This window comes from Canis lupus, chromosome Y, assembly GCF_048164855.1.
Source record: "Canis lupus baileyi chromosome Y, mCanLup2.hap1, whole genome shotgun sequence".
Lineage (NCBI taxonomy): Eukaryota > Metazoa > Chordata > Mammalia > Carnivora > Canidae > Canis > Canis lupus.
The window spans coordinates 110,369-133,490 of NC_132877.1; the positions used below are offsets into that span (position 1 = coordinate 110,369).

At 66.5% G+C, this 23,122-nt stretch overlaps 1 protein-coding gene across 1 annotated transcript in view; it reads right to left on the reverse strand.

Annotated features, from left to right (window-relative positions):
* The window catches only part of LOC140629131 (serine/threonine-protein phosphatase 2A regulatory subunit B'' subunit beta), a 36,440-nt gene that overhangs the window by 6,867 nt on the left and 6,451 nt on the right, over positions 1–23,122 (reverse strand). The window contains exons 2-7 of the mRNA XM_072818620.1: positions 11,592–11,777; positions 3,380–3,483; positions 3,051–3,153; positions 2,130–2,204; positions 1,308–1,394; positions 122–278 (exon numbers count right to left, since the gene is read on the reverse strand). Coding sequence (XP_072674721.1) covers positions 122–278; positions 1,308–1,394; positions 2,130–2,204; positions 3,051–3,153; positions 3,380–3,483; positions 11,592–11,777 — 712 coding nt within the window. The remainder of the gene's footprint in view (positions 1–121; positions 279–1,307; positions 1,395–2,129; positions 2,205–3,050; positions 3,154–3,379; positions 3,484–11,591; positions 11,778–23,122) is intronic.

Below are 23,122 nucleotides of genomic sequence, written 5' to 3' on the forward strand. Positions count from 1 at the left end.
GCGCTGTCACGCACATGGCCATCTCACGCAGGTGACCATGCCATGGCAGCAGACACAGCAGGGCCCCGAGGGCCAGCACCTGCATCCCCTCGTCCCCTCGTCCCATGGGCCGCATGCTCACCGTGGTCATTGTGCCGGGCCAGGTCCTGGGAATCGATGAGGAGGTCGTGGTCCGTGTCCAGCTCCCAGAACTTGCAGTAGATGACGTAGAAGTGCTCGTACGAGAAGTACTCCGTCAGCTGGTTGATGTCTGCTTCCTCTTCCAAGAGCGCCACGTTCTGCCAAAACACAGCCAGCAGAACTGCCGCACCTTCCAGAGCAGCGGGGCCTCTCTGTGCGTGCGGCCCCCCGAGGCGTCTCACACTACGACGGTGGGGGCCCCAAACTGGCATAGACAGGCCTGAGCGTCCGGAGCACAGCACCCAGGCCAGGCGCACGCCAAGCTCAGGGTCATGCCGGAGACTGCCTGGCTGCTGCTGGCACCGTGAAGCAGCCTGTGGTCACTGCTGTCACAGCGGGGCCTCCTTGTGTGGCAGGTCAACACCCCCCTCGCTAATGCCCACGTGTCCACGGGACCTGAGTGAAGAGGACACCCTGCTCCCAGTGCCCATGGGTCATTTCTCCTGCGTGGATGGTGCATGGTGGAGGGTCAATGGGTGGGTAGGTGGGTAGAGGATGCGGAGAATACAAGATGGAGAAGAGACAGGGAACAGCTGGAGAAAGGTAGAAGACGGAGTGGAGGATGGAGGGAGGAGGGTGAAGGATGGAGGGAGGAGGGTGGAGGATGGAGGGAGGAGGGAGGAGGATGGAGAGGAGGGTGGAGGATAGAAGGAGGAGGGTGGAGGATGGAAGGAGGAGAGTGGGGGGTGGAGGGAGGAGGGTGGGGGATGGAGGGAGGAGGATGCAGGATGGAGGGAGGAGGGTGGATGGAGTAAAGGGTGGAGGATGGATGGGGTGAAGGGAGGAGGGTGAAGGATGGAGGGAGGAGAGGAGGATGATGGGAGGAGGGTAGAGGGAGGAGGGTGGAGGATGGATGGGGTAGAGGGTGGAGGATGGAGGGAGGAGGATGGAGAAGAGATGGGTGGGGAGAGGGTGGAGAACGGGTGGTGGGGGGTGGAGGAGGGACAGAGGAGGGTGCAGAGCGGGTGGATGAAGGAGGCTGGAGCACGGGTGGGCGGGTAGACGGTGGAGGGGCAGGACGATCGCGGATGGAAGAGAGAGGAGGGTGCAGGATGGAGCGGGCGACGGAGGGCATGTGCGCCGCAGGGGCAGGGAGGTGCGGGCCCCACGGCCCCGCTGGCCGCTACCTGCAGGAACGTGCTCCTCCGGAGCTCCGCGCACGTGATCCTCCCCGACCAGGACCTGTTGACGGTGTAGAAAATCCTCTGTATGACCTGCGGGAGGAAGGCCGTGAGCAGGGCGCCTGGCCCCGGGGGACGCGGGGCCCCCTCCGCACAGGCCCAGCAGCGCGGTGACAATGACGGTGCCCCAGACCACAGGGAGGCGGCCAGGGGACCCAGGGGGCCGCTTATCCGCCCCCGAGGGGCCTGCACCGCCCAGGGGGACCAGGGCACACACAGATACACCTCAGCAGGCGGGGGGCCGGGGACAGCTCCCGGAGGCGGGAGTCCTCACGGCGGGTGAAGGACCCAGCTGCGCTGACCTCATGCAAGAACGCCCAACTCGATCGCACGCACGCTGGGGCAGGACCCGGGTCCGCAGTCGCACACGCGCTGGGGCAGGACATGGGTCCTGGTCTGCACGCGCACTGGGGCCTAGACCTGGGTCCTTGTTCACATGCGCGCTGGGGCCTGGACCCGGGTCCTCATTCAGACTCTGAGGCAGAACTCGAGTCCTTGTCGGCACATGCACTGGGGCCTGGACCCGGGTCCTTGTCTGCACACGCGCTGGGGCCTGGGCCCGGGTCCTTGTCTACATGCTCACTGGGGCCTGGACCCGGGTCCTCGTTGGCACGAGCACTGGGGTCTGGACTCGGGTTCTTGTCTACATGCTCACTGGGGCCTAGACCCAGGTCCTTGTCTGCACGTGTGCTGGGGCAGGACCCGGGTCCTCGTTGGCACGCGCACTGGGGCCGGGAGCTGGGGCGGAGGCTGTGCACATGGACTCACCGTGGTGATGTAGCGAGAGTGGAACTCTGACGCCTCCTTCAGGAAGGCTAAGCCCGGGTGCGTGTTCACCACATCCTGCACACAAACACAAGATGTTGCGGCGCACACGCAGAGCCCGCCAGGCACTAGCACCATATCCGCCGCCAAGCCCTGCACAGTGTACACGCCGGGGCTGCCGAGTGCAGACGCCCCAACCACGTGGCAGTGGGCAAACCACGACCCCAAGGCTACGAGTCTGTGCCCCTCAGGCTCATGCGGCGGCGGCTCGGGGCGGCTTACCGCAAGCCCCGTCATGATCTCGGACCATTAACTGACTCCACGCGTATGAACACACTGAGGACCCACGCAAACGCCCCTGTGGAGGGTTCAAATACCCTCGTTTACGAGGCACGGTCACATGACCCAGGAGGTTGCATGGGCTGCACAGATCGGAGAACACCGCCCTGCACCCTCAGCTACCACTCTGCCACCTGCGACCATGGCCTGACCGGGTCTGGGGGAGCACGGGCCGTTCTAGAACACGGAGCCCTGCCCCTACACCGCACCAACACAGTGGGGCTGCGCCCCGAGTCTCCGCAGCCCAAATGCTGCAGTTGCTCATGGTCCCCCACTCACACCCCTGCACCATGGGGGGGCACACTGGGTCCTCCCTCTCACATCCTGCACTGCGGGGAGCACACTAGGCTGTCCCCAGACACCCTGCACCGCAGGGAGCACACCAGGACCTCCCCCACACACCCCTGCACTGCGGGGGGCAATGAGGTCACCCCCCCCAGACCCCTAAAGCGTCTGGCCCCTGAGCCATCTCTTTCGCAGGCAGTTCCCCAAGGGAAGGGAGCCTGAGTCCCAGGCAGCGTGCAGTGTAGACGGAAAGCCGGGCCTAGAGGAGGGGAGGAGCGTGCGGGGGGATGCAGGGCCTACCTGTAGGAAGGGGACAAAGTCCTCTTGCACCAGGTAATTGCAGCCGGGGTTCATGAGCAGGTGCAGGAACTTGGCCGCGTCGTCGTGACAGTTGTGGAGGATCCTGCGGGGGAGGGGTGTGAGGGGGTGCCCAGTGATGACCTCACAGGGCAGCACGGGCCCCTCCCCAACACGGGCCAGGGCGGGCCGTGATCCTGAGGCGGCTCCAGGACAGGACGGCCAGCGCGTGCCCTGGAGGCCGCTGCCCCCTCCTGGTCAGGCCGGGGAGCAGGGGACCTGGGGCCACGCCTGCCCTCCCCACCCCGTCCCCGCGCAGGCCCCGGACTCACTTCCTCCACATGGCGACGAACTTGTGGACGGAGACGGAGCCAGTGCGCTCTCCCCCGGCGCTGCAGAAGAGCGGCCCCTTCCAGTAGAGCGGGCAGCCGCACGCCTGCAGCGGGGACACAAGGGCCGCAGGGTCAGCACCTGCCTCCGAGCACCCCCATGCGCCCTGCAGGATGCCGACAGCCCGCTGCACGAGGTGCCCCAAACGTGCACCCCACCCGCACGGTGCCCCCACGCTCCTCCCCAACACAGCACACACTCGGTTCCCACACACCGGCAGCCAAGAGGCACCCATGGCAGCTGTTATGTTGGGTGCCGGGAATGCAGGACGGGGACGGGGACGGTCTGCAGCACGCGACCAGCAGGCCCCCCAAATCTGCGGGTCCAGCAGTGGGCAACGACTGTGGCCAAGGGGACGCACAGCGTGAGGACGGGCGGGCCATGCGACAGGGACAACAGTGCCCCTGAACGTCTCCACGTGGGCAGCGGTGTGGCGTGTGGCGGGGGCGCCGGCACACAGGCTGGGGACGGCCACCGAAGCTCTGGCCTCGGACCGCAAGGAGGGAGGGAGGAGCCCAGGGAGGCGGAGGCGGCATCCTCCACGCACACAGCGGCGAAACCGGCAGTTGAAGGCCGCCACTCAAATGCATGAACGCAGGTAAGCGCCCCTCGGCAGGAGTCGCCAGGCGCAAGCGTCAGAAAGCAGCAGTCGGGATGTCCGCCGTCCCCGCAGGGCCCGCAGGTGTCAGGAAGGCGTGGGCACGCACAGCTTCACGCCCGCGTGGCACAGCCCTGGGGACACGTCTGCAAGGCACTCTACGTGCCACGTGAAGCTTTGCCCGCCAGGTGTGTGGAGCCCCGAGGCCTGGCCATGAGCGCGTGCACACGTTTGGGGAGAAAGTCCCGGGCCCCACGCGGCCCTGCCACGGTCACAGGAAGGGGCGGCTGTTCATGCTCATGCTGGGCGCGCACGTGGAAGCGCCAGGGTCTGTGCAGGGGCGCGGGGCGTCGGGGCCGCCGCGGGTCAGGAGCGCGCGCTGCCATCCCACAGACCCTCGGCGGCGCGCGGCACGGCATTAGACGCTAGCAGCGAGGAAACCCCCCCGCAGGACGCCGACCGCGGGCGGCGCCTTTCTCTGGTTTCTTCTTTGCAGTTTCAGTAACGTGTCCTCCCGCACGGGGCTCGAGCGGGTCACCGCAGGACCACGGGGCGCGCGCTCTCCCCAGCTCCACCTCTGCCGGTCAGAGACTCTAATAAACCGCCTGCGGGGAAAACCCACAGCGCACACGGGAGCGCAGGACCCCTCTGCGCCCAGCTGGGGCCTGCGCAGGGGCAGGCGCGTCCCCACACGGCTGAGCCAGGGCCCTGGCGGGACACACAGGAGCGACAAGGGCCCGAGGGCAGGACTGGGATTCATGGCGGGGGACGGAGGCGCATCATCGCCTGCCGAACCGGGGCCAAGGTGCTGGAAGCAACGAGCACGGACGGAGTAACCGACCGTACGAGCAGAGCACGGGAGTCACAGGGACTAATGTCTTTTGACCTTCCCGGAAAGAAACGGGTCCGACCGCAGACACGTCTGGGCTCCCGTGTGGGTTCTACTGAACACAGATGCAAAAGTAAACCCGATTCCAGACAGAAGGCTCCAGAAAAGGGCCTGGTCAGGAACGGCCCTGGGCCATTCTGTGAGGACACCCTGACCGCCAAGCGGACACGAATTCCGGGGACACAGGAGGCCACTGAGGTCTTTCCTGGAGCGAGATGCTAACCCTCAAGCAGACGTGCTCATGGTCTCCACGTGCACAAGTGACCGAGCACGCGGGTCTACGGTACGGAACACACGAGCTAGGTCAACAGGAGACCAGGACCCCACTCTTAAGATGCACGACTGAGGTGAGAACACACACGGTCATACACGCACAGTCCACGACAGTGTCAACAGATGCACGGCTGACGGGACAGAGCAGCCACCGCAAGTGGGCTCAGGCCATGGAGGCCGGGGGGCCGCGTGCACGGCTGGCGGGGACGTGAATTGCTGCCATGCTGTGGAAACTGCATGCCCGGGTCCTCCGTGCTTACACACGGAACAGTCATGGAGTCCACAGTCAGGGGGCAAGGGCATGTGTAGATACACACACCTGGAAAATAACTGAACGCACGGACTCTAACCAAACCCTGCACGCCCGTGTGCACAGCAGCGTTCTTCACAGCCGTCCAAATCTGACATGCACGCACACCCGTCCGTGGGCGAGCACGTCAACACCACGCGGCCCAGCCACATGGAATGCAGTTACTTGGCCGTGAACGCGAGCAGAGCGCTGACACCTGCTGCCACGTGCAGGGGCTCCGAGGACCCGAGAAATCCCCAACAGACCGTCCATGGCCGCAGAGAGCGGACAGCGTGCCAGGAGCTGGGGGACGGCGGGTCTGCTGAGGCGATGAGAACGTTCTGGAACCAGATCATGCTAACGGGCACACAACAGGCTACGTGTCATGAGCGGGTCTGACCGTACTCTTACGACTGGTAAGATGCCAATGGCAGTTTACGTGAGTTTTACCACAGCAGAGACAGAAGTGTCTACTGCGTGACTCTGTAAACGGAAAATCCCAGAAAAGTCACCTAACCAACAGTACTTCCGGCGGCCAGGGACGAGCAGGTGGCCAGGAAGGGCAGATTCGGGGCGCACAGGGAGTGCGTACCGTCGGACTGCATGCACAGTGTCAGGGACACACACAGGTCACAGCTCCTCAGAACACACACAGGAAGCGTGTGCCTGCGTCCGCCCCGGGGACACCTCAGGGAAGCCGCGGAGGATGGGGACGTGCACGGGCGAAACACACACACACCAGAAAGTGCTCAACGTGACCACCAGGGAAATGAGAAACAAAGCCCCGAGGAGGTGCCCGCACACACGCGGTGGAACAGCTGAAGTCAAAGGGTCGAACCAAGCGCCAGGGAGGTTGGCGGGGAACGGGCGCACTCGAGCACTGCGGCCTGGAGATGTGCCACGGACAGCACTTCTGGAAGGCATTTCCAGGTTCTTATAAAACCCGTCGCCAACAATGCCAAGTCCGAGTATCTGCTGCCTGCGAGATACAGATGTGCACACACACACACGCAACGGTTGCTCTCCTCAGCAAACACCACGGATACAACCAAGCGCTGGCCCACTGGGAAACACATAAGGCACAGCGAGTGTCCACAGCGGGCAGCCTCCGGCAGTCTGTGAGCCGGGGGAAGGGGGGGGGGGCGTATCACAATTATTCCGTGTGAAAGACACCAGGAAGCACAGAGAGAGCACGGCACGGTCCCTGCCACATGATATTCCTGAAGCGGCAACATAGCGCCAGCCTGTGTGTGACGGGCAGGGAGCCAGGAGCGGACCAGCTGCAAGGATAGTCTGGCGGCAGGGACGGCACTCCCCGCCCTGACGAGGACGCGTGCGGGGGACACGTTCACGAGACACAGTGCGCTGTACGTGTAACACGGGGAATCTCCCTGTGCGTCATGTCAACTCTACACCAACGACGCTGACCAAGAAGGAACGAGTCACTGCAGAAGCTAGGAAAGAACAACCAGGCAGAAAAACCTGCAAGAAAATGGTAAAGATGAGCGCAGAAATCGCGACCAAAAAAACAAAACGATGATCCCAGAAGCTGACGGGTGCTCATGTGAAAAGTGAGCCGAATCCGTCTCCACCGTGGCCACACGACAAAGGAAGCCGAGACAAACAATACTAAGTCCCTGGAGGCTCACGTGCAGGCCTGGTCAGGACGCTAAAAGCGATACAAGGAAACGAGAAAAAACACCGAAGCAACTAACGTACAAGTCACACAAAGAACCGTTTCAGAGACACGTGAACAGGTGAGAACCGAGTCTACGGGTACACGCTAGCAGAGCAAAGCCGCCTGCACGACGTCAGCAGAGAGGACACGCTCCGTGAAGGGGCCTGTGCCCTCGGGGCAGCGGCTCCGTGGGAGGTGGGAGGTTCTCGGTTCCGGTCTCCTCACAGGCCCCAGGACAAGGAGCGAGCACGGGAACGGCGGCAGGAGGAAAACCGTCCTGGCAGAGGACCATGGGTCACGCACTGGGCGACGAGCAGCACCACGGAGAACCGAGCGCACGTCTCCGTGAACCGGCGTCGCGGACATTCCTCCAATACCGTGTCCGCAAACCACCAGGAACGCCAAGCAGACGTGCCCGAGGACGCCGCTGCCCGCGTCCGTGATCGCCAGCCCGTACACGTCACGTGGCACCGCTGCCGGGGCCCGATGGCCAATGCGTCACGTGTTCATGCACACACTACCCGGGGGACTCATGACACCGAGACGGCGGCACCGACGTGGGAGCGAGCACAGACATGACTGTGGTGTGTGCGGACCCGGCGCCATGTGCCTGTGACTCGGCTCCCACACGGACAGCACGGTGCGTGGGGGAGCCTTGGCCTCCTGCCGCATCAGCCTGCTTCTCCGGGGGCCTCGGGGGGAACGTGAGAACGTGCTGCTTACCCCTGAAACCCGCTCCTTCAGCCAGAGGTTGCAGCATGGCGCGCCCACTGTCGCAGCCTGATGGTCACACGCGTCACTGCGGCTGCAGCCGGAGATCCGCTGTCCTGCGGGCCGGGTTCTGGGGGAAACAGGACGGGCACGGGCGGGACGCGGGGACGTGAGCGACCGCGGGAACATGTTGCGGCCACAGGACAAGGGGCTGGGTGGCCAGAGGACATGGGCGATAGCCCGTGACCCCCACGGGTGAGGGTGGAACAGGAACTCGGACGCGCCCACAGGAAATGATGCCGGCCTCACATGCAGGGACCTCCCAGACACACGTCACGACACAGAACGTGCAACGGGGACAAGGCGGGCAGCCAGGCAGACCCGCAGCAGGACCACGAGCCAGGCACGGATGGGGAGCTCGCGCTGCACCAGGGGCCAGTCGACACGGGATGAACCCATCAGCGTCGCCTGCGGACGTCTGACGATCCTGTAAGAGGCCCAGCTGCGAAGGGAGACGGGAACCCGTGTGACCCCTGCTCCATGAGCCATGTGACTAATGTGAAACGGAGACGCAGGAGTCCCCAGATGGCAACAGAACGTCTGAGGGACATGGACGCAGGTGACATCCTGAGTGAGCCGATAGCACGAACACCCAGAGGGGACGACGCCCCGCGGCCACGGCGGGTATTCCCTGAAGGAGAGGTTGGTGCTACGCGGAAACACGGGATCAGGTGGATGAAACACCAAACCACGGAGCAGGTGCACACGAGGCAGGTGACACACGCAGCGCACAGCCCAAGTCCCGCTGCAGCTCGCATGCTGTGGGGAGACGTCCCCCCCCGACACACGTGCTGCGCAAAGCGCACAGCTCACGTCCCACTCGTGGGTGGGACACCGCATCCTTTCCGCACGAGAGCAGCGCAGACCCAGGGCCGTGCACACGTCCAGCTGCCCCCACGCTACACAGGAGCTGAGCCAGTGGCACAGGGAGGCACAGAGAGGACAGGAGCCATGCACACGCGCGGTGGGGAGGATGGTGGCCAGAGGGACCCCTGACACATTTCTCCCCTGTGGACACTCACGGACACCCCGAAGCAGCACGACAACAGACATGTGAGGTCACACATGTGCAGGACACGAGATCCACAGAGCATCAACTGCACTTTCACACACTCACCAAAGGCCGTCTGAACAACACGTGCGTGACACAACTGCACTGATAACAGCAGCAGAGAACGAATTTAACTAAAGATGTGCAAGGTTCACGCAGAAACTCTGAAACCTCACTGGGAGGAAGACAAGCTCCAAGACATGGAGAGAAGCCCGCGGACACAGATCGCAGGAGAGACTGTGAACACGGTGGCAGGTATGAAGGGGTGACCCCAGGAGCTCACCTGCTGACCTCTGTGCAGATCCCACGACCCCTACACGGCCATGCGGCCTGACCCCCAGGCACCCACCCACTGACCTCTGTGCAGATCCCAAGACCCCTCCACAGCCACGCAGCCTGACCCCAGGAAACCCCTGCTGACCTCTGTGCAGAAGCCACGACCCCTCCACAGCCATGTGGCCTGACCCTCAGGAGCTCACCCGCTGACCTCTGCAGATCCCACGACCCCTCCACGGCCTCGCGGCCTGACCCCCAGGAGCTCACCCGCTGACCTCTGTGCAGATCCCACGACCCCTGCACGGCCACGCGGCCTGACCCCCAGGAGCTCACCCGCTGACCTCTGTGCAGATCCCACGACCCCTCCACGGCCACGCGGCCTGACCCCCAGGAGCTCACCCGCTGACCTCTGTGCAGATCCCACGACCCCTGCACGGCCACGCGGCCTGACCCCCAGGAGCTCACCCGCTGACCTCTGTGCAGATCCCACGACCCCTGCACGGCCACGCGGCCTGACCCCCAGGAGCTCACCCGCTGACCTCTGTGCAGATCCCACGACCCCTGCACGGCCACGCGGCCTGACCCCCAGGAGCTCACCCGCTGACCTCTGTGCAGATCCCACGACCCCTGCACGGCCACGCGGCCTGACCCCCAGGAGCTCACCCGCTGACCTCTGTGCAGATCCCACGACCCCTGCACGGCCACGCGGCCTGACCCCCAGGAGCTCACCCGCTGACCTCTGTGCAGATCCCACGACCCCTGCACGGCCACGCGGCCTGACCCCCAGGAGCTCACCCGCTGACCTCTGTGCAGATCCCACGACCCCTGCACGGCCACGCGGCCTGACCCCCAGGAGCTCACCCGCTGACCTCTGTGCAGATCCCACGACCCCTCCACGGCCACGCGGCCTGACCCCCAGGAGCTCACCCGCTGACCTCTGTGCAGATCCCACGACCCCTCCACGGCCACGCGGCCTGACCCCCAGGAGCTCACCCGCTGACCTCTGTGCAGATCCCACGACCCCTCCACGGCCACGCGGCCTGACCCCCAGGAGCTCACCCGCTGACCTCTGTGCAGATCCCACGACCCCTCCACGGCCACGCGGCCTGACCCTCAGGAGCTCACCCGCTGACCTCTGTGTAGAACCCACAACCCCTCCATTGCCCCGTGGCGTGACCGGGAGTCCCCGGAGCCTAGGCGGCCCTGAGCAACACCTTCAATGCACGAGAGCCACACTCCCCACTGAAACGTGACCACAAAGCACGGCGCCACAGCACGGTCGTGGCGCCACAGCACGGTCGTGGCGCCACAACAGAAACACACGTGTCTGCACAGGGGCAGGATCCAGTGATCCACGTGCACCCGTGATTCGCTCTTCCCCCGGGGGTGCCAAGACCTCCCCAGAGAGCGTACCCCGACAGCGCCACATACAACCACCTCACAACCTGTGACACGCGTTCTCGTCACAGCTGCAGGCCCTGGACCTGCAGAGAGAGGAGGCTCCACCTCCCCAGCCCTGAAAGGATTCCCAGTAAATGACGCTGAGCACAAGCCACAAGGAAATCCTGGGTGCGACGGCGTGCGTCAGCGTGAAAACCTCCCCTGCGCCTGGACGGCAGAATCGTGAACACGGGACACAGGCCCAGCCCATGGGAGTGCTGGCCTCTGGAGCACGGGGAGGACCTGTGCAGGAGCACGCGGGGCAGGGGACGCAGGGGCACACGGGCAGCTCAGCGCCCAGGGGACACATGCCCTCGCGTGGGGGACTGTGCATGCAACTCACAGCCGCTTCCTGCTGCAGCATCAGCACTGCAGGCTCTGCGGATGGGTATGCGCACAACCCAGGGGGGCCCACACGGGAGCCGTCCACCCCGAGACGGGAAGGGCCGGGCCGGGCCTGTGGGAACCCTCGCGTGCTGCCACAGAGCCCACTCAGGGCCACCCGCACAGCCACCGCGGACATGCACATGGACACCTGGGTCCGGGACGCCGCATTCACGGGGCACGCGTGAGTCCACATGGTGCACGCCCGCAGCAGGACGACAGCCAGAGTGTGCAGAGTCAGCCCTGCACACCTCGACGCGGACACGCCTGCAGCACGGCGTCCAGGACACACGAGGCCACCGCAGGCCGGTCCCTGGCATGAAATCACACTGCATGAAGGCCTGTGCGCAGCCCCAGGGACAGAGGCTGGGGGAGCCCGGGACCGCGACCCAGGCCGCGCGTCCCTCGCCTCGTCGGGCGGGGCTCCCACGCGGTCCCACGCGGGCTTCGAAGGGCAAGCCACTGGGATGGTGAGCAGCCGAGCTGCGCACTCGTGGGCGCCCACCTTGGCCACGCGGCCCATGTCGTCCATCGTGGCTCTCTCGTGCGGGAACTGGGCGAAGGTGTGCTCGATCTTGGAGATGACGGCGTCCACGTGCAGCGTGTCTGTGGGGCGGCCCCGAGGGAAGTAGAAGGCAGGAATGTTCTGGCTGGCGGCGGGCGGCAGGGGCTGCTCCTTCTTGGCCTGCACCTGGGGACGACACAGACACACGCGCGTCAGAACCTGCCCGGGCTGCTCTCCATGCCCACGCGGAGGGGCCGGGCAGCAGGACATGCACCCGGGACATCCAGACACACGACGGCAAGCAGCCCCTGCGGGGGTCGCGCGCCCACGCTGCCAGCTCCCCACCCCAGCTCCTGCCCCAGGCTGGACCCTGCGGGACGGGGACAGGGACGCCTAGGCTGCCCGAGGAGGCGGCGCGGAGGCTCGTGGACAGGGGAGGGCCAGCCCAGGGCTCAGGTGGTCGGTGACGGGCGGCTGCGTGCACCCAGGACAGGGGACCCAGCGTGTGCAGCACAGAGGTCGCCAGACCCGCCCAGCACCCTGACCCGACCCGCGGGAGCCACGCACGCAGCACCCCGCCCGCCCCCTGCTCGCCGCACATAGCGCGGCCCGGGCCGCCCCGTGGTGGCAGCTAAGGTGGCGGCTCCATGTGCCAGCACCGTCCCGGCCCCGCTGATGACATGTACTGGCCGCCGCTCGGCAGAGCGGACGCAGGGGATGTGCGGTCACCTCGTGAAGCGACAGCCGTCCGCGCGCCGGGTTACGTCAGTAAAATCCCGGATTGGTGTGCTCCTGAACGCGTATGCACTTTCCCAGAAACAGGTCGGTGACACGCGCACGCCAACGCACGGGTGTCCGTCCGTCCACCCCCAGGGACAAACGACAGCTGAGGCTGCCATGGGGGACGGCCACCGGAACCCGCCTGGAGCTGGGGAGGCCTGGGACAGCGAGGCGGGGACGCCCCGGGCTGCGCTCAGAGGCCCTGGCTGCCGCCTGCCCCGCCCCGGGCTCCCAGCAGTGCTTGGGGGTTTGTCCTGCAGACCCAGCAGGGAACACCGCCCCCCGCCCCAGGTGCCCAGGCCCACAGACCCGAGGCTGATGCTCACCCACAGGGAGGGTCTCAGGGAAGGGGGTAGACGCCCAGGGCACACTGGGATCACGGCTACAGGGGACGGCCCGGCAGCCCCGACCCCGAGGAACAGGGATCCCCACTGTTGGCAGGGGCGCCCAGACACGGACATGCACCCGCCTCACCTGCGCGGGCAGGGCCTGGACCCCGAAGGCGGTCACCCTGACACACGGGGCTTCTGCCCAGCTGCATGACGGCCACAGGCACGGTCCCCGTCCCCTTGATCACAGGTTCCCCTGGACCCCGTGCCCCCCTCCAGTCACAGGTCCCCGCGCTTCCCGTCCCCCGCCCCATGGTCATAGATCCCTGCAGTCTCTGTCCCCCCTCGTGGTCACAAGTCCCCACAGTCCCTGCCCTCAGGTCACAGGTCCCCAAGCTCCCCGTGGCCCCCATGGTCACAGATCCCCGTGGTCCCTGTCCCCTCTAGTCACAATCCCCATGGTCCCCATCCCCTTCCCACCCTGCAGTCCCTATCCCCTCCACAGTCACAGGTCTGGTCACGGTCAGCCATCTGTTCACCCCCTCCGCTCTTCTGCAGAGCCTTCCCCCTGGAGCCATGTGCTCCCGCTCATCAGACCTGGCCTCAGTTCACAGTGGGGGTGGCGGAGGCGCCCATACAGGGGACATAGCTGCATAGCGAGGTGCACAGGGATGGTGAGGGAGACGCCCCCAAATGTGGAGGGGGGAGGGACAGAGAAGGAGGAGGGAGGTAGGAGGTGGGAGGGGACCAGGGGGACACAAAGGGAGAGAAGAAGGCAGGAGGGAAAGGAGAGAGGAGAGAGGAGGGAAGTGCCTGGAGAGGGTCAGAAGGCAGGAGGAGGGAGGGGAAGGGAGGGGGAGGGAGGGAGAGGAAGGGGGAGGAAGGAGCAGAGAGGTGCTGGGTGCAGGGTGCAGGGGTGCGGATGGGAGGGGCACAAAGCAGGCTGGAGGAAAGGGGAGCCCAGGGACACAGCTTCCCGTCCCTGCGCTGCACACATGCAGCAGGTCACTGGAGTCCTGGTCAGGTCAGGGGAAGCCTCCCCTCCTCCCCTGCACGGGCACCGCCCCTCCCCCTTCCCCCTGGAGGCTGCTGAGGGAGCAGGGTTCCTGCTCAGGGGCGGATGCTGAGGACCAGGAGCCCAGGAGCTGGGCAGGGGCAGGTGTGCAGGGCCTCTGGCACACTCCGCATGGCCTGCCCCAGACACCCCCACTCCCTCAGTCAGCCCCTCCCACACCAGGCTCAGATCCCGCCTCCACGGCCAACACCCCCCCCACTCCTGCAGGAGGGTCACAGGAGGCCAACAGGTGCTGCGAGCAGGTAACGGCCACACCGGCCGCTCCCAGCCAGACGGCAGCAGGGCTCCGAGCCGCTGGGCCCCACACCCACCCCGAACCACAGAGCAGACTGGGGGCCGAGCCAGGGCAGCTGCGAGGGTCAGGAGAGCTCACCTGTGCAGCGTCCAGGCACAGGTGCCCAGACTAACCCTTGACTCGGGGCCCCACGGGTGCCCAACAGGGTCTTGTTCAAAATGCCCTTGGGACCATCTATACCTTGACGAGAAAGCACGGCCTCAGGCTGCCAACGCTCCAGGGGAGATGGGGGGGGCCCTGGGGAATCTCCATCCTGGAGGGGAGGCCTGGAGGCCAGTGGAGTCTGGGTCCTGGAGGGGGACCTGGGAGGCTCATGGAGTCTGGGCCCCGCAAGGGGACCTGGGGGGCCTGTGGATTCTGCGCCCCGCAGGGGGACCTGTGGATTCTGCGCCCTGGAGGGGGACCTGGGGGGCCCGTGGATTCTGCGCCCTGCAGGGGGACCTGGGGGACCTGTGGAGTCTGTGCCCTGGAGGGGGACCTGGGGGGCCCGTGGACTCTGCGCCCTGGAGGGGGACCTGGGGGGCCCGTGGACTCTGCGCCCTGGAGGGGGCCCTGGGGGGCCCGTGGACTCTGCACCCTGGAGGGGGACCGTGACCCAGGCCGTGCATGGAGCATTGTTGCCACGACCGGGGCTGCACACGGAGCCTCGGCGCCCAGGGCAGAAGCGCCACGGGGCAGCCAGCAAGGAGGGAGGCTGGGCTCCGTGTCCGTGTTCCCAGGCCCCAGGTTCCCAGGGCTCGTGTCCACAGGCCCCATAGCCCGACGCATAGCCCCAGGAGCCGGAGCGCAGCCCGGCGAGGCTGCGGGGACGTCCAGGGTTAATCTCGGGGACATAAATAGACCCGGCGGCAGCACAGCTGCAGGACGCACATTCCTGTGGGCCACGGGTGCCGTTGGGAGCCGGCCACCCCAGCCGCCGCCCAGTGGGAGCAGGGCTCGGCTGAGTCCCTGGGCTCCAGAAGGCCACACGCCGCGACGGCGAACCCGCACCGGCAGGTGCGCGCGGAGCAAAGGAGTGGGGCCCGGCTCCCAGGTGCTGCGCCCGCCTTCCTGCCGGCCGCCCCCTCTGTGTGAGCCCGTGGGGCATGCCGCCCGGAACTCCCTGATAAAGACGACACGTCCCCTCGCAGAGCTATTTCTGTCCAGCACACTGAGTCACCACGAGGCCGCCGAGCGGGAGCACGGCCGCGGCGTCCAGCACACACACGGCGGGGCTACCCCTATCCATGGGGGCTGCCCACGGGTTCCCATCGAAGCCACCGCGGCCTCTCGGGGTGGACGGCCGCACCTGGCACACACACAGTGCAGGCTGTGGCTTTGCCGGGGGGATCCTGTCTGAACACCGGCCTCCTGTCACAGGGTGAGGGTGGGGACGTCAGAAGGGACCTCACCCCCTCCCGCGGGACAGACACGCAGGAAAAGCCCAGTGACGGTGATGGGCCTGACAGGCCATGGAGCTGCGCTGGGCAGGGTGCGTGTCAGCTGCAGTGGCCCAGGGCGCACCCCTACCTGGGCCGCGGATGCGCAGCTGCTGTTGGGGTGGGCCGGGGGGCCCCGAGGGACGCGCAGGTGAGCTTCAGGCACTTTGAGGCCGCGGCGGGGGGGTGGGGGGACAAAGGGTCCCCAGGCACACGTTCTCCTCCCCTCCCATGGGCCGTCCCTGTGACAGGGCACACGTGCCAAGGAGCCTCGCACAGGACGCCCGGGGTGCAGAAACAGGACCCTCGAGCTCAGGCCGCGGTGCAGAGGAGCTGGAATGGCCTCGGCACGGGCCGTGCTCCTGGGGAGGTTCTGGGTGGCCCAGCAGCACACGTGACTTGGGGCGGGACACGGGCTCCCAGGGGCAGGGACCAGGCCAATGTGGCCCCCTGGGGCCTTCGGGACCTCGCTCCAGCTCGGTGCCGCAGGCACAGCACACAGGGAGGGTCTGCTCTCCACCAGGCCGCGCCCACGGGGTGGAAACTGTGCGCAAGGTCTTCCCCCCACCCCCACCCCGGCCGGGGCACCACAGACAGTCAGCCGCCTCCCACACCTCACCCACAGGCGGTCCTGTCCCCTGCTGGCCCTGGCAGCCTGGGTCCAGGGAGCCAACCCACCCCAGCACCGTGACCCCGCTGAGCCTGCAGCCCTGCTCGGGTCCCCACAGCCAGAGCCCAGAGGCCCCGAAGTCACCGGGGGCGGCCGGCTGGACATAGAGGCATGTCAGCTGGGGATGGCGTCACGGGGCCTCCCCTGGCTCTGTGCAGGGCCCATGGTCCCCGTGGAGGACCCTGCAGGGCCAGGACGGGCAGTGACAAGGGGCAGGAGCGGGGACCAAGGCATCGCCCAGGGTGCACAGGCTGCCGCTCCACCTGGGGGAGCCTGGGGAGCACTGCCGGGGGCAGGGGGCGACGGAGCGATTGCTGGCGTTCCAGCTCAGCCAGCGCAGGCGACAGGGCAGCCCTGATCCTGATCCGAGGGCCGGGGTGGGGGCGGGGGTGGGGTTCCCTGACCCAGGGCCCACGGGCTGCACTGCCGGGGGCAGGGGGCGACGGAGCGATTGCTGGCGTTCCAGCTCAGCCAGCGCAGGCGACAGGGCAGCCCTGATCCTGATCTGAGGGCCGGGGTGGGGGCGGGGGTGGGGTTCCCTGACCCAGGGCCCACGGGCTGCAGCATCAGGGAATAAGTGCCCCCAGTGGGTGCCGCAGCCTGAGGACCCGGGACGGCAGGTGTGAGGCGAGCTCGCAGCCCAGACACACGTGGACACACTCCTGATGCCAACGCAGCACAGCCGCTGCGCCCGAGGCTGCTCCGCACCAGCTCCTGCAACACCCGGCCCCACCCCATGTGTCCCCTTTCCATCTCTCCTCTCATCTCCACCCTCACCCCTCCCATCTTTTGTCCCCCTCCCATCCTCAACCCTATCTGTCCCCTCATCCCTCTCCCCATCCTCCCCCTCCCATCTCTCCCCTCTCATCCCCCTCTGCATCCTCAGCCCTCCCGTCTCTTTTGTCCCCTCCCATCCTCCTCCCTCCCCATCTCCCCTCTCATCCACCTCCCCCAACCTCATCTCTCCACATCTCTCCCTTCACCCCCCTTCCCATGCTCACCTTTCCCTGTCTCTCCTCTCATCCCCCTTCCCATCCTCCCCCCTCCCATCTCCCCTCTCATCCCCCTCCCCCATCCTCACCCCTCCCCATCTCTCCCAATCTCATTTCCTGCATCCCAGTTAGCCTCTCTCCTGTGGGGCTGTCAGGCCACTTCCCGAAATCCCACCTTCCCCCATCCTCCCTCATCCCTGCCCTTGCCGCTCCCCCCCGCCCCCTGCAATCCCCTGTATCACCCGCAATCTATGTCCCTCCATCTCTGTCCCACCCACCGTGCCGGTGGCCCCCGCTGGCACAAGCATATGCTGAGCTCCGTGCCCAGGGCCGTGTGCACATCCACACCCAGATACCCCGGGGTGGAAGGAAGCCAGGAACCCCCCCACCCCGCTGTTCCTCCCCGAACCGTCCCTACCCCCCCACGAGAAACACCATCTGATTGACCACAGGGCCCTCAGAAAAGAGGCGCTGTGCCCCGTACACCCCGTCACCCCCCCCCGCCCCCCGCAGGACACGGCTGACTGCTGTCTCCCGCAGGGGAACAGCCTCCTGCTAAAGGAATTCACAGAACTTGTCCCCACAGTGATGCTGGAGATGCCGGTCAGCCTAGGACCACCAGGGCTTCAGGAACCCCAGCCCCGAGGGCAAGGGCAAGTCACTGGCAGGACGGTCAGCCCACCTGCGGCCCAGGCCCAGCGCAAGGCGACACCTGGAAGGTCAGCCCACCCAGCACACCTGGAGGAGCAGCCGCGGGTGTGAGGACTGCACAGGGCCGATCCCCTGATCTTCCCTCCGCCTTAAAGATCCCGAGCAGGCACTGGCGTGGCCAATTGCTCCGGGTTTCCTCACATGGAGGGAGCAGAGCACAGCTCCACCCACCTCCCCACACAACCTCGGGGCCCCCAAGGCACAAAGGGCCCAGCAGTTCCTGACCCTAAAACTGCAGTCGCAGCGTCAGCCAAGCAGCCCTTCCCCGCCCCCGATGCCCCCACAGACAACTGATTCCCCCTCCCAGCCCCGCACAGACCTGGGACTCTGGGGGCTCTTTCCTGAGGCCACATGGGCGCCCAGTCCCCACGTGCCGAGGGAACGCTGGGCTTTCACGTAACAAGTGTCAGTCGGCCCAGACAGAAGGCACTTGGGCAGCAGTGCCCCGCCTCCAGACCTGTGCTGCTGTGCCGCATCCTACCTCCACCCTGTCCTGTCTCCCCCTCCGGCCCTGCGCTCCTGTGCCCCCCACCCAGACCACCCATCCTGTGCCCTGTCCTCCCCCAACCCGTCCACTCTCCCGTCCTGTCCCCCCCACCAAGACCACCCACCCTGTGCCCACCCCATCCACCCCCCATCCTTTGCCCCGTCCAGTCCACCCGATCCTGTCCCCACATACGGCCCCCTGTCCTGTCACCCCCGTGCAAACCTGTGGTCCTGTCCCCGACCGACCCCTGGCACCCGAGCACTAGGGGGCAGGCGGAGGGCGACAGGCCACAGACAAACCCGCCATACAGAGTAACTTGGGAACTCACAGGAAGAGCCAGACTTTTCAATTTCGGGGTCCCCTGAGACTAGCTGACGACACACAGACACGTGCGTAGACACGCACGGACACACGGACGCACACAGACACACGTAGACACAAACATACACAGTCACACACACAAAGCCACGTTTTCCTCCTCTGAGCTCACGGGACGACAAAGTTCACAAGCCAGCGGGTTAGTACAAGCCCCTGACGACGGGCTGCGGGAGCCCCGGGGGGGACACGGCAGGGAGCGGGGGACGCTTCCATGGTTCACGCAGGGAAGAGCCCCGGGGATGACTCCCGAGGACCGCCAGCAGCTGGGGGACAGGCGGTGCAGGCGCGCTACAGGGACGGCGGTCCTCAGGGGCGGCTGAGGACGGGCTGAGGACGGGCGGGGCGGCTGGCCCAAGGCACACCGGCTGCCCGGCTCCCGCTCCGGGGGACGCCCGCACGCCCCGACCACCCCGACCGCAGAGGGCAGGCCCGGGCACGCCAACCCCCATCCCGGGACGCAGCCCCCCGGCCCCGCCGCCGCACCTGCTGGAAGGCTTTGAGTCTCTTCTTGAAGCGGGACGGCAGCACAAAGTCGCAGCCGCGGGCCAGGGAGGCCAGCTCCTGCCGCAGATCGGGGTCCTGGCGCAGCGACAGCTCCCGGAGCCGCATGTCGGCGCGCACGGGCCTCCGCAGGCCGGTCCAGGCGCTGCGCTCTCGCTCGCGGGGCTGTGCGGGCTCGGGGGGCTCAGGGGGGCCGCGGCGCCCGGCGGGACGGTCCGGGCAGCCGGGCTCAGCGCGCTCCATGCGTGGCCGGCCGGGCGCTCTGGGGGCCGGGCCCGGGCGGCGCGCATTCCACAGGCTGACGCGGGCACATGGCTGCAGGGGGGGGCTCCCGCTCCTCCCCACGGCCGCGGGCGGGAGCCACTGGGCAGGAGGGAGCCGTCGGAGCCGGCTCCTGGGGTGCTCTGACCGCCGCGCTCCCCGCGCCCCTGCCCCTGCCTGCGCCCCTGCTCCTGCCTGCGCCCCACAAGGAGCCCTGTGGGACACGCCTGCTGGCCCCAGGGGCGGGGGCGGGGCGGGGGCGCTGTCCCCGCTGGGAGGTGACCCAGCTAGTCAGCAGAGGCGGCGGAGGGGGGCGGGGCGCTCTCCAGAGCAGCTGCTCCCTCCCTGAAATCCTGCCCGGAACAAAGGGGTCTGCGCCACCACCCGCCCTCTGCACTTAGGGCTGAGGAAATGCAGCACGGGGTCCTCGAGGCCTGCAGGATCCCACCCGGCCTTCCTACAGAGGCAGAGGCAGACCATGTGCCGTAGGGCAGCTTGTGCGGAATATGGGTTGTGTACCTTGGATGACGCGCAGGTAAGCGGGGAGCAGCAAAGGCCACTGGTACAGCGGAGGAGCTACCAGGGAAGGCGACCCAGGTAAGGGAGGGACGCTCACTGCAGGAAGTGACCAGAGGGCCACGGAGCACAGTATGTGAGGTTCAGGACGCAGCAGGGCGCACCCGGTCCAGGTGACGTAGGACGGCCCCTACTAACACGGGCACAATGCAAGCTGATGTAGGCACACAGCACAGGTGGCCCCACGCCGCGGCCGCACAGGGACTGTCCTGACCGCGCACAGACAGCACAGAGTGGACGGAGCAGGGGGCTGGGAACCTAATGTCCCAGGCTCTCCACCTCCCTCGGCACCAGGAAGGAAAGACGCAAGGAGGAGGCCGACCCCCAAAGCCTGCCAGAGGTCCCCCATGTGACCCGAGTGGTTTCAAGGACAGGATCCCAGGTGTGACACAGACACTAAGGCACACCCAGCAGCAAAGGGGAGCAGAACCTCAGCGTCCAGCCATCCCACTGACAGGAACCAACCACCCTGCAGGGCCCAGAACAAGTGCACCTGCAGGGCCCAGAGCCAGCACACCTGCACTCCCCAGAGCTACACACCTGTACTCCCCATAGTGAGCGCCCCTGCAGGGCCCAGAGCAAGCACATCTGCACTCCCCACTGACACACCTGTACTCCCCAGAGTGAGCGCACCTGCAGGGCCCAGAGCAAGTGCACCTGCACACGCCAGAGCAAGCGCACCTGCATACTCTAGAGTGAGCACACCTGCAGGGCCCAGAATGAGCACACCTGCAGGCCCCAGAGTGAGTGCACCTGCATACTCTAGAGTGAGCACACCTGCAGGGTCCAGAGTGAGTGCACCTGCACACCCCAGAGCGAGCGCACCTGCCCTCTCCAGAGCAAGTGCACCTGCACGCTCACAATGAGCGCACCTGCAGGGTCCACAGTGAGCACACCTGTACTCCCTACAGCGAGCACACCTGTAGAGCCCTGAGAAAGGACACGTGTAGAGCCCTGAGCAAGCACACCTGCAGGGCCCAGAGGGAGCCCACCTGCGCGGCCCAGATTAAGGCCTGCCATGTACTAGACAGAAACACTTGAGTACCTAGCCAGTGTTACGTTTGGGGTATGGGCAGCCGAGATGCCCCTCCGTGGACAACACTGTGTCCTCCGGAGAAAGATGGCCCTCTTCTTGTGACGACTCACTCGCTGCAGGCCTCACCCCGCCCCGGACGCCCGTGCCCCAGGACCCCACCCGCAATCTGCTCCCCCTGAGGCTCCTTGGCCGCCAGCGCCTGGGTGGCCACCCAGACGGGAAATGACCCAGGGGGCTGCTGCCCTCTGCAACCCCCCAGAAGATGGCAGCTCTTTACTGGTCCTTGCCCGTCGCCGCCGTCGCATCTCTCCCTTCCTTCCTCTGAGGTCTGTCCAGTGCGCACCGCCTGGCAGGCACAGCAGCCACGTGCACAGGGTTCACGCGGACGGTGCAGTCCAGCACACGGCGTAGGTACTGTTTGAATAAGCGCACTCAGAGACACAGGCGTCCCGAAGACACGCAGGACCCCGGAGCAGCACGAAGCCGCGTTAGCTCCAGCACACGCCGCTTCCTGAACCAGGCCCCCACGGACATGGGCGGGCGTCTCCTTTGCAGACCCTCTAGAGCTGGGCCCCCAGGAAACCGCAGGACTCCAGGGACACCTCATCCGCCTGCACTTGCCATCCCGCCTCCCAGCAGGTGGACTCCCAGCAGGTGGACGTGGCCTCTCTTCCTGCTCCAGGGACAGGGACATCCAGGAAATGCCAGCGGTCACTAAGCACTGGCCCAGAGCACACTGCACCCACCTTCCCTCCATAACAGGCTTCGCTTTCAGGTTTATGGAAATGCAGGGCTCCCATGAGCTCCCCTCCCCCGCCCCGGCCCCGATTATGAACGTCCGGCCCTAGGCTAGGCGGCGCATTAGTGATGAGCGATGAGCTCACGATCCCTGCGAGTCCTGCGAGTCCTTCGGGCTCCTCCTGGTGCTGCCACCTGGGGGCCTGGACCCCCCACAAGGACGCGAGTCTGCAGCTACGGGGCCTAGGGCCGGGAGAGCAGGGGCGCCGCCCCGAGTGCCCTAAGCACCCTCCCTGTTCCTGTTCTAAGTCCTGTTCCGGAGCACGTCCCCCACCCCCACCTCCCCACTGTCTCACCCCAGCAAGTCCATCTCTGCCACTTCTTATAGGTCTTCTAGGATTCACAGGTCTGCCACGACCCCGTCTGAGGCGTCCAGACACTCAGACCTGGGCAGGGCGTGCAAACCGCCAGGTTCCCGGAACACGCGGGTGCTGGGCGACCTGGGCGTGCTGTGTGAGACCACAGGGAGGCTGGTCCACTCAGACCCAGAGGCCACTGGCAGGAAGGCTGCCCGAACACCACGCGACCGGGACAAGGGATCCGGGGATGGCGTGCATCAGACAGGGCCGTGGGGTGTCCTGCCAAGCACGGCCATGCCAGCTGGTTTTGCTGCGTTCCTCTTTCCTGCATACCCCCAACAGGACATGTGACCTGTGCAGCTTGAACACACGGGCAGGGCCTCCCTGCCTCCCCCTTGCAACGTGACCGCAGCCTGTCCCACAAGGACACGGTGGGCTCTTGCGGGGGCCACACATCGCTGCCGCCACGGGAGTGTGTGTGTGAGCCGTGCACGGGGCCGCCCCTCCCTGCTGGTGCAACGCTCCTGGCGTGAACACAGGGCGGGCAGCAGACCGCCATGCAGAGCAGACGCCTGCCCCCCGAGGGGCCCCACATGCCGCCCCAGAGCTGTGAGCTCTGCCCGTTAGGTCCTCAGCATGGGGCGGTCTGTTCACGCCGCGGCGATGGGGCCAGAGCACAGGAGGCCCACGGCAAAGCAAGGCACGCCATGCAAGAGCTTGGGCGCCTGCGTGTGGCCTCACCGGGCCGGATAAAACGCCACCTTCAAATGAAGTCCTCTGGCTTCCCTGCTGCGGATTTCTGCAGCGACCGAGGCGTGCGCGAACCAGGCACCACGGCACGGGGCTCTGTGAGACGTTCCACGGACGGGACTGCTGCACCGGAAACGCTGCTACAAGCCCGAAATCTTATTCCAAATATAAAAAA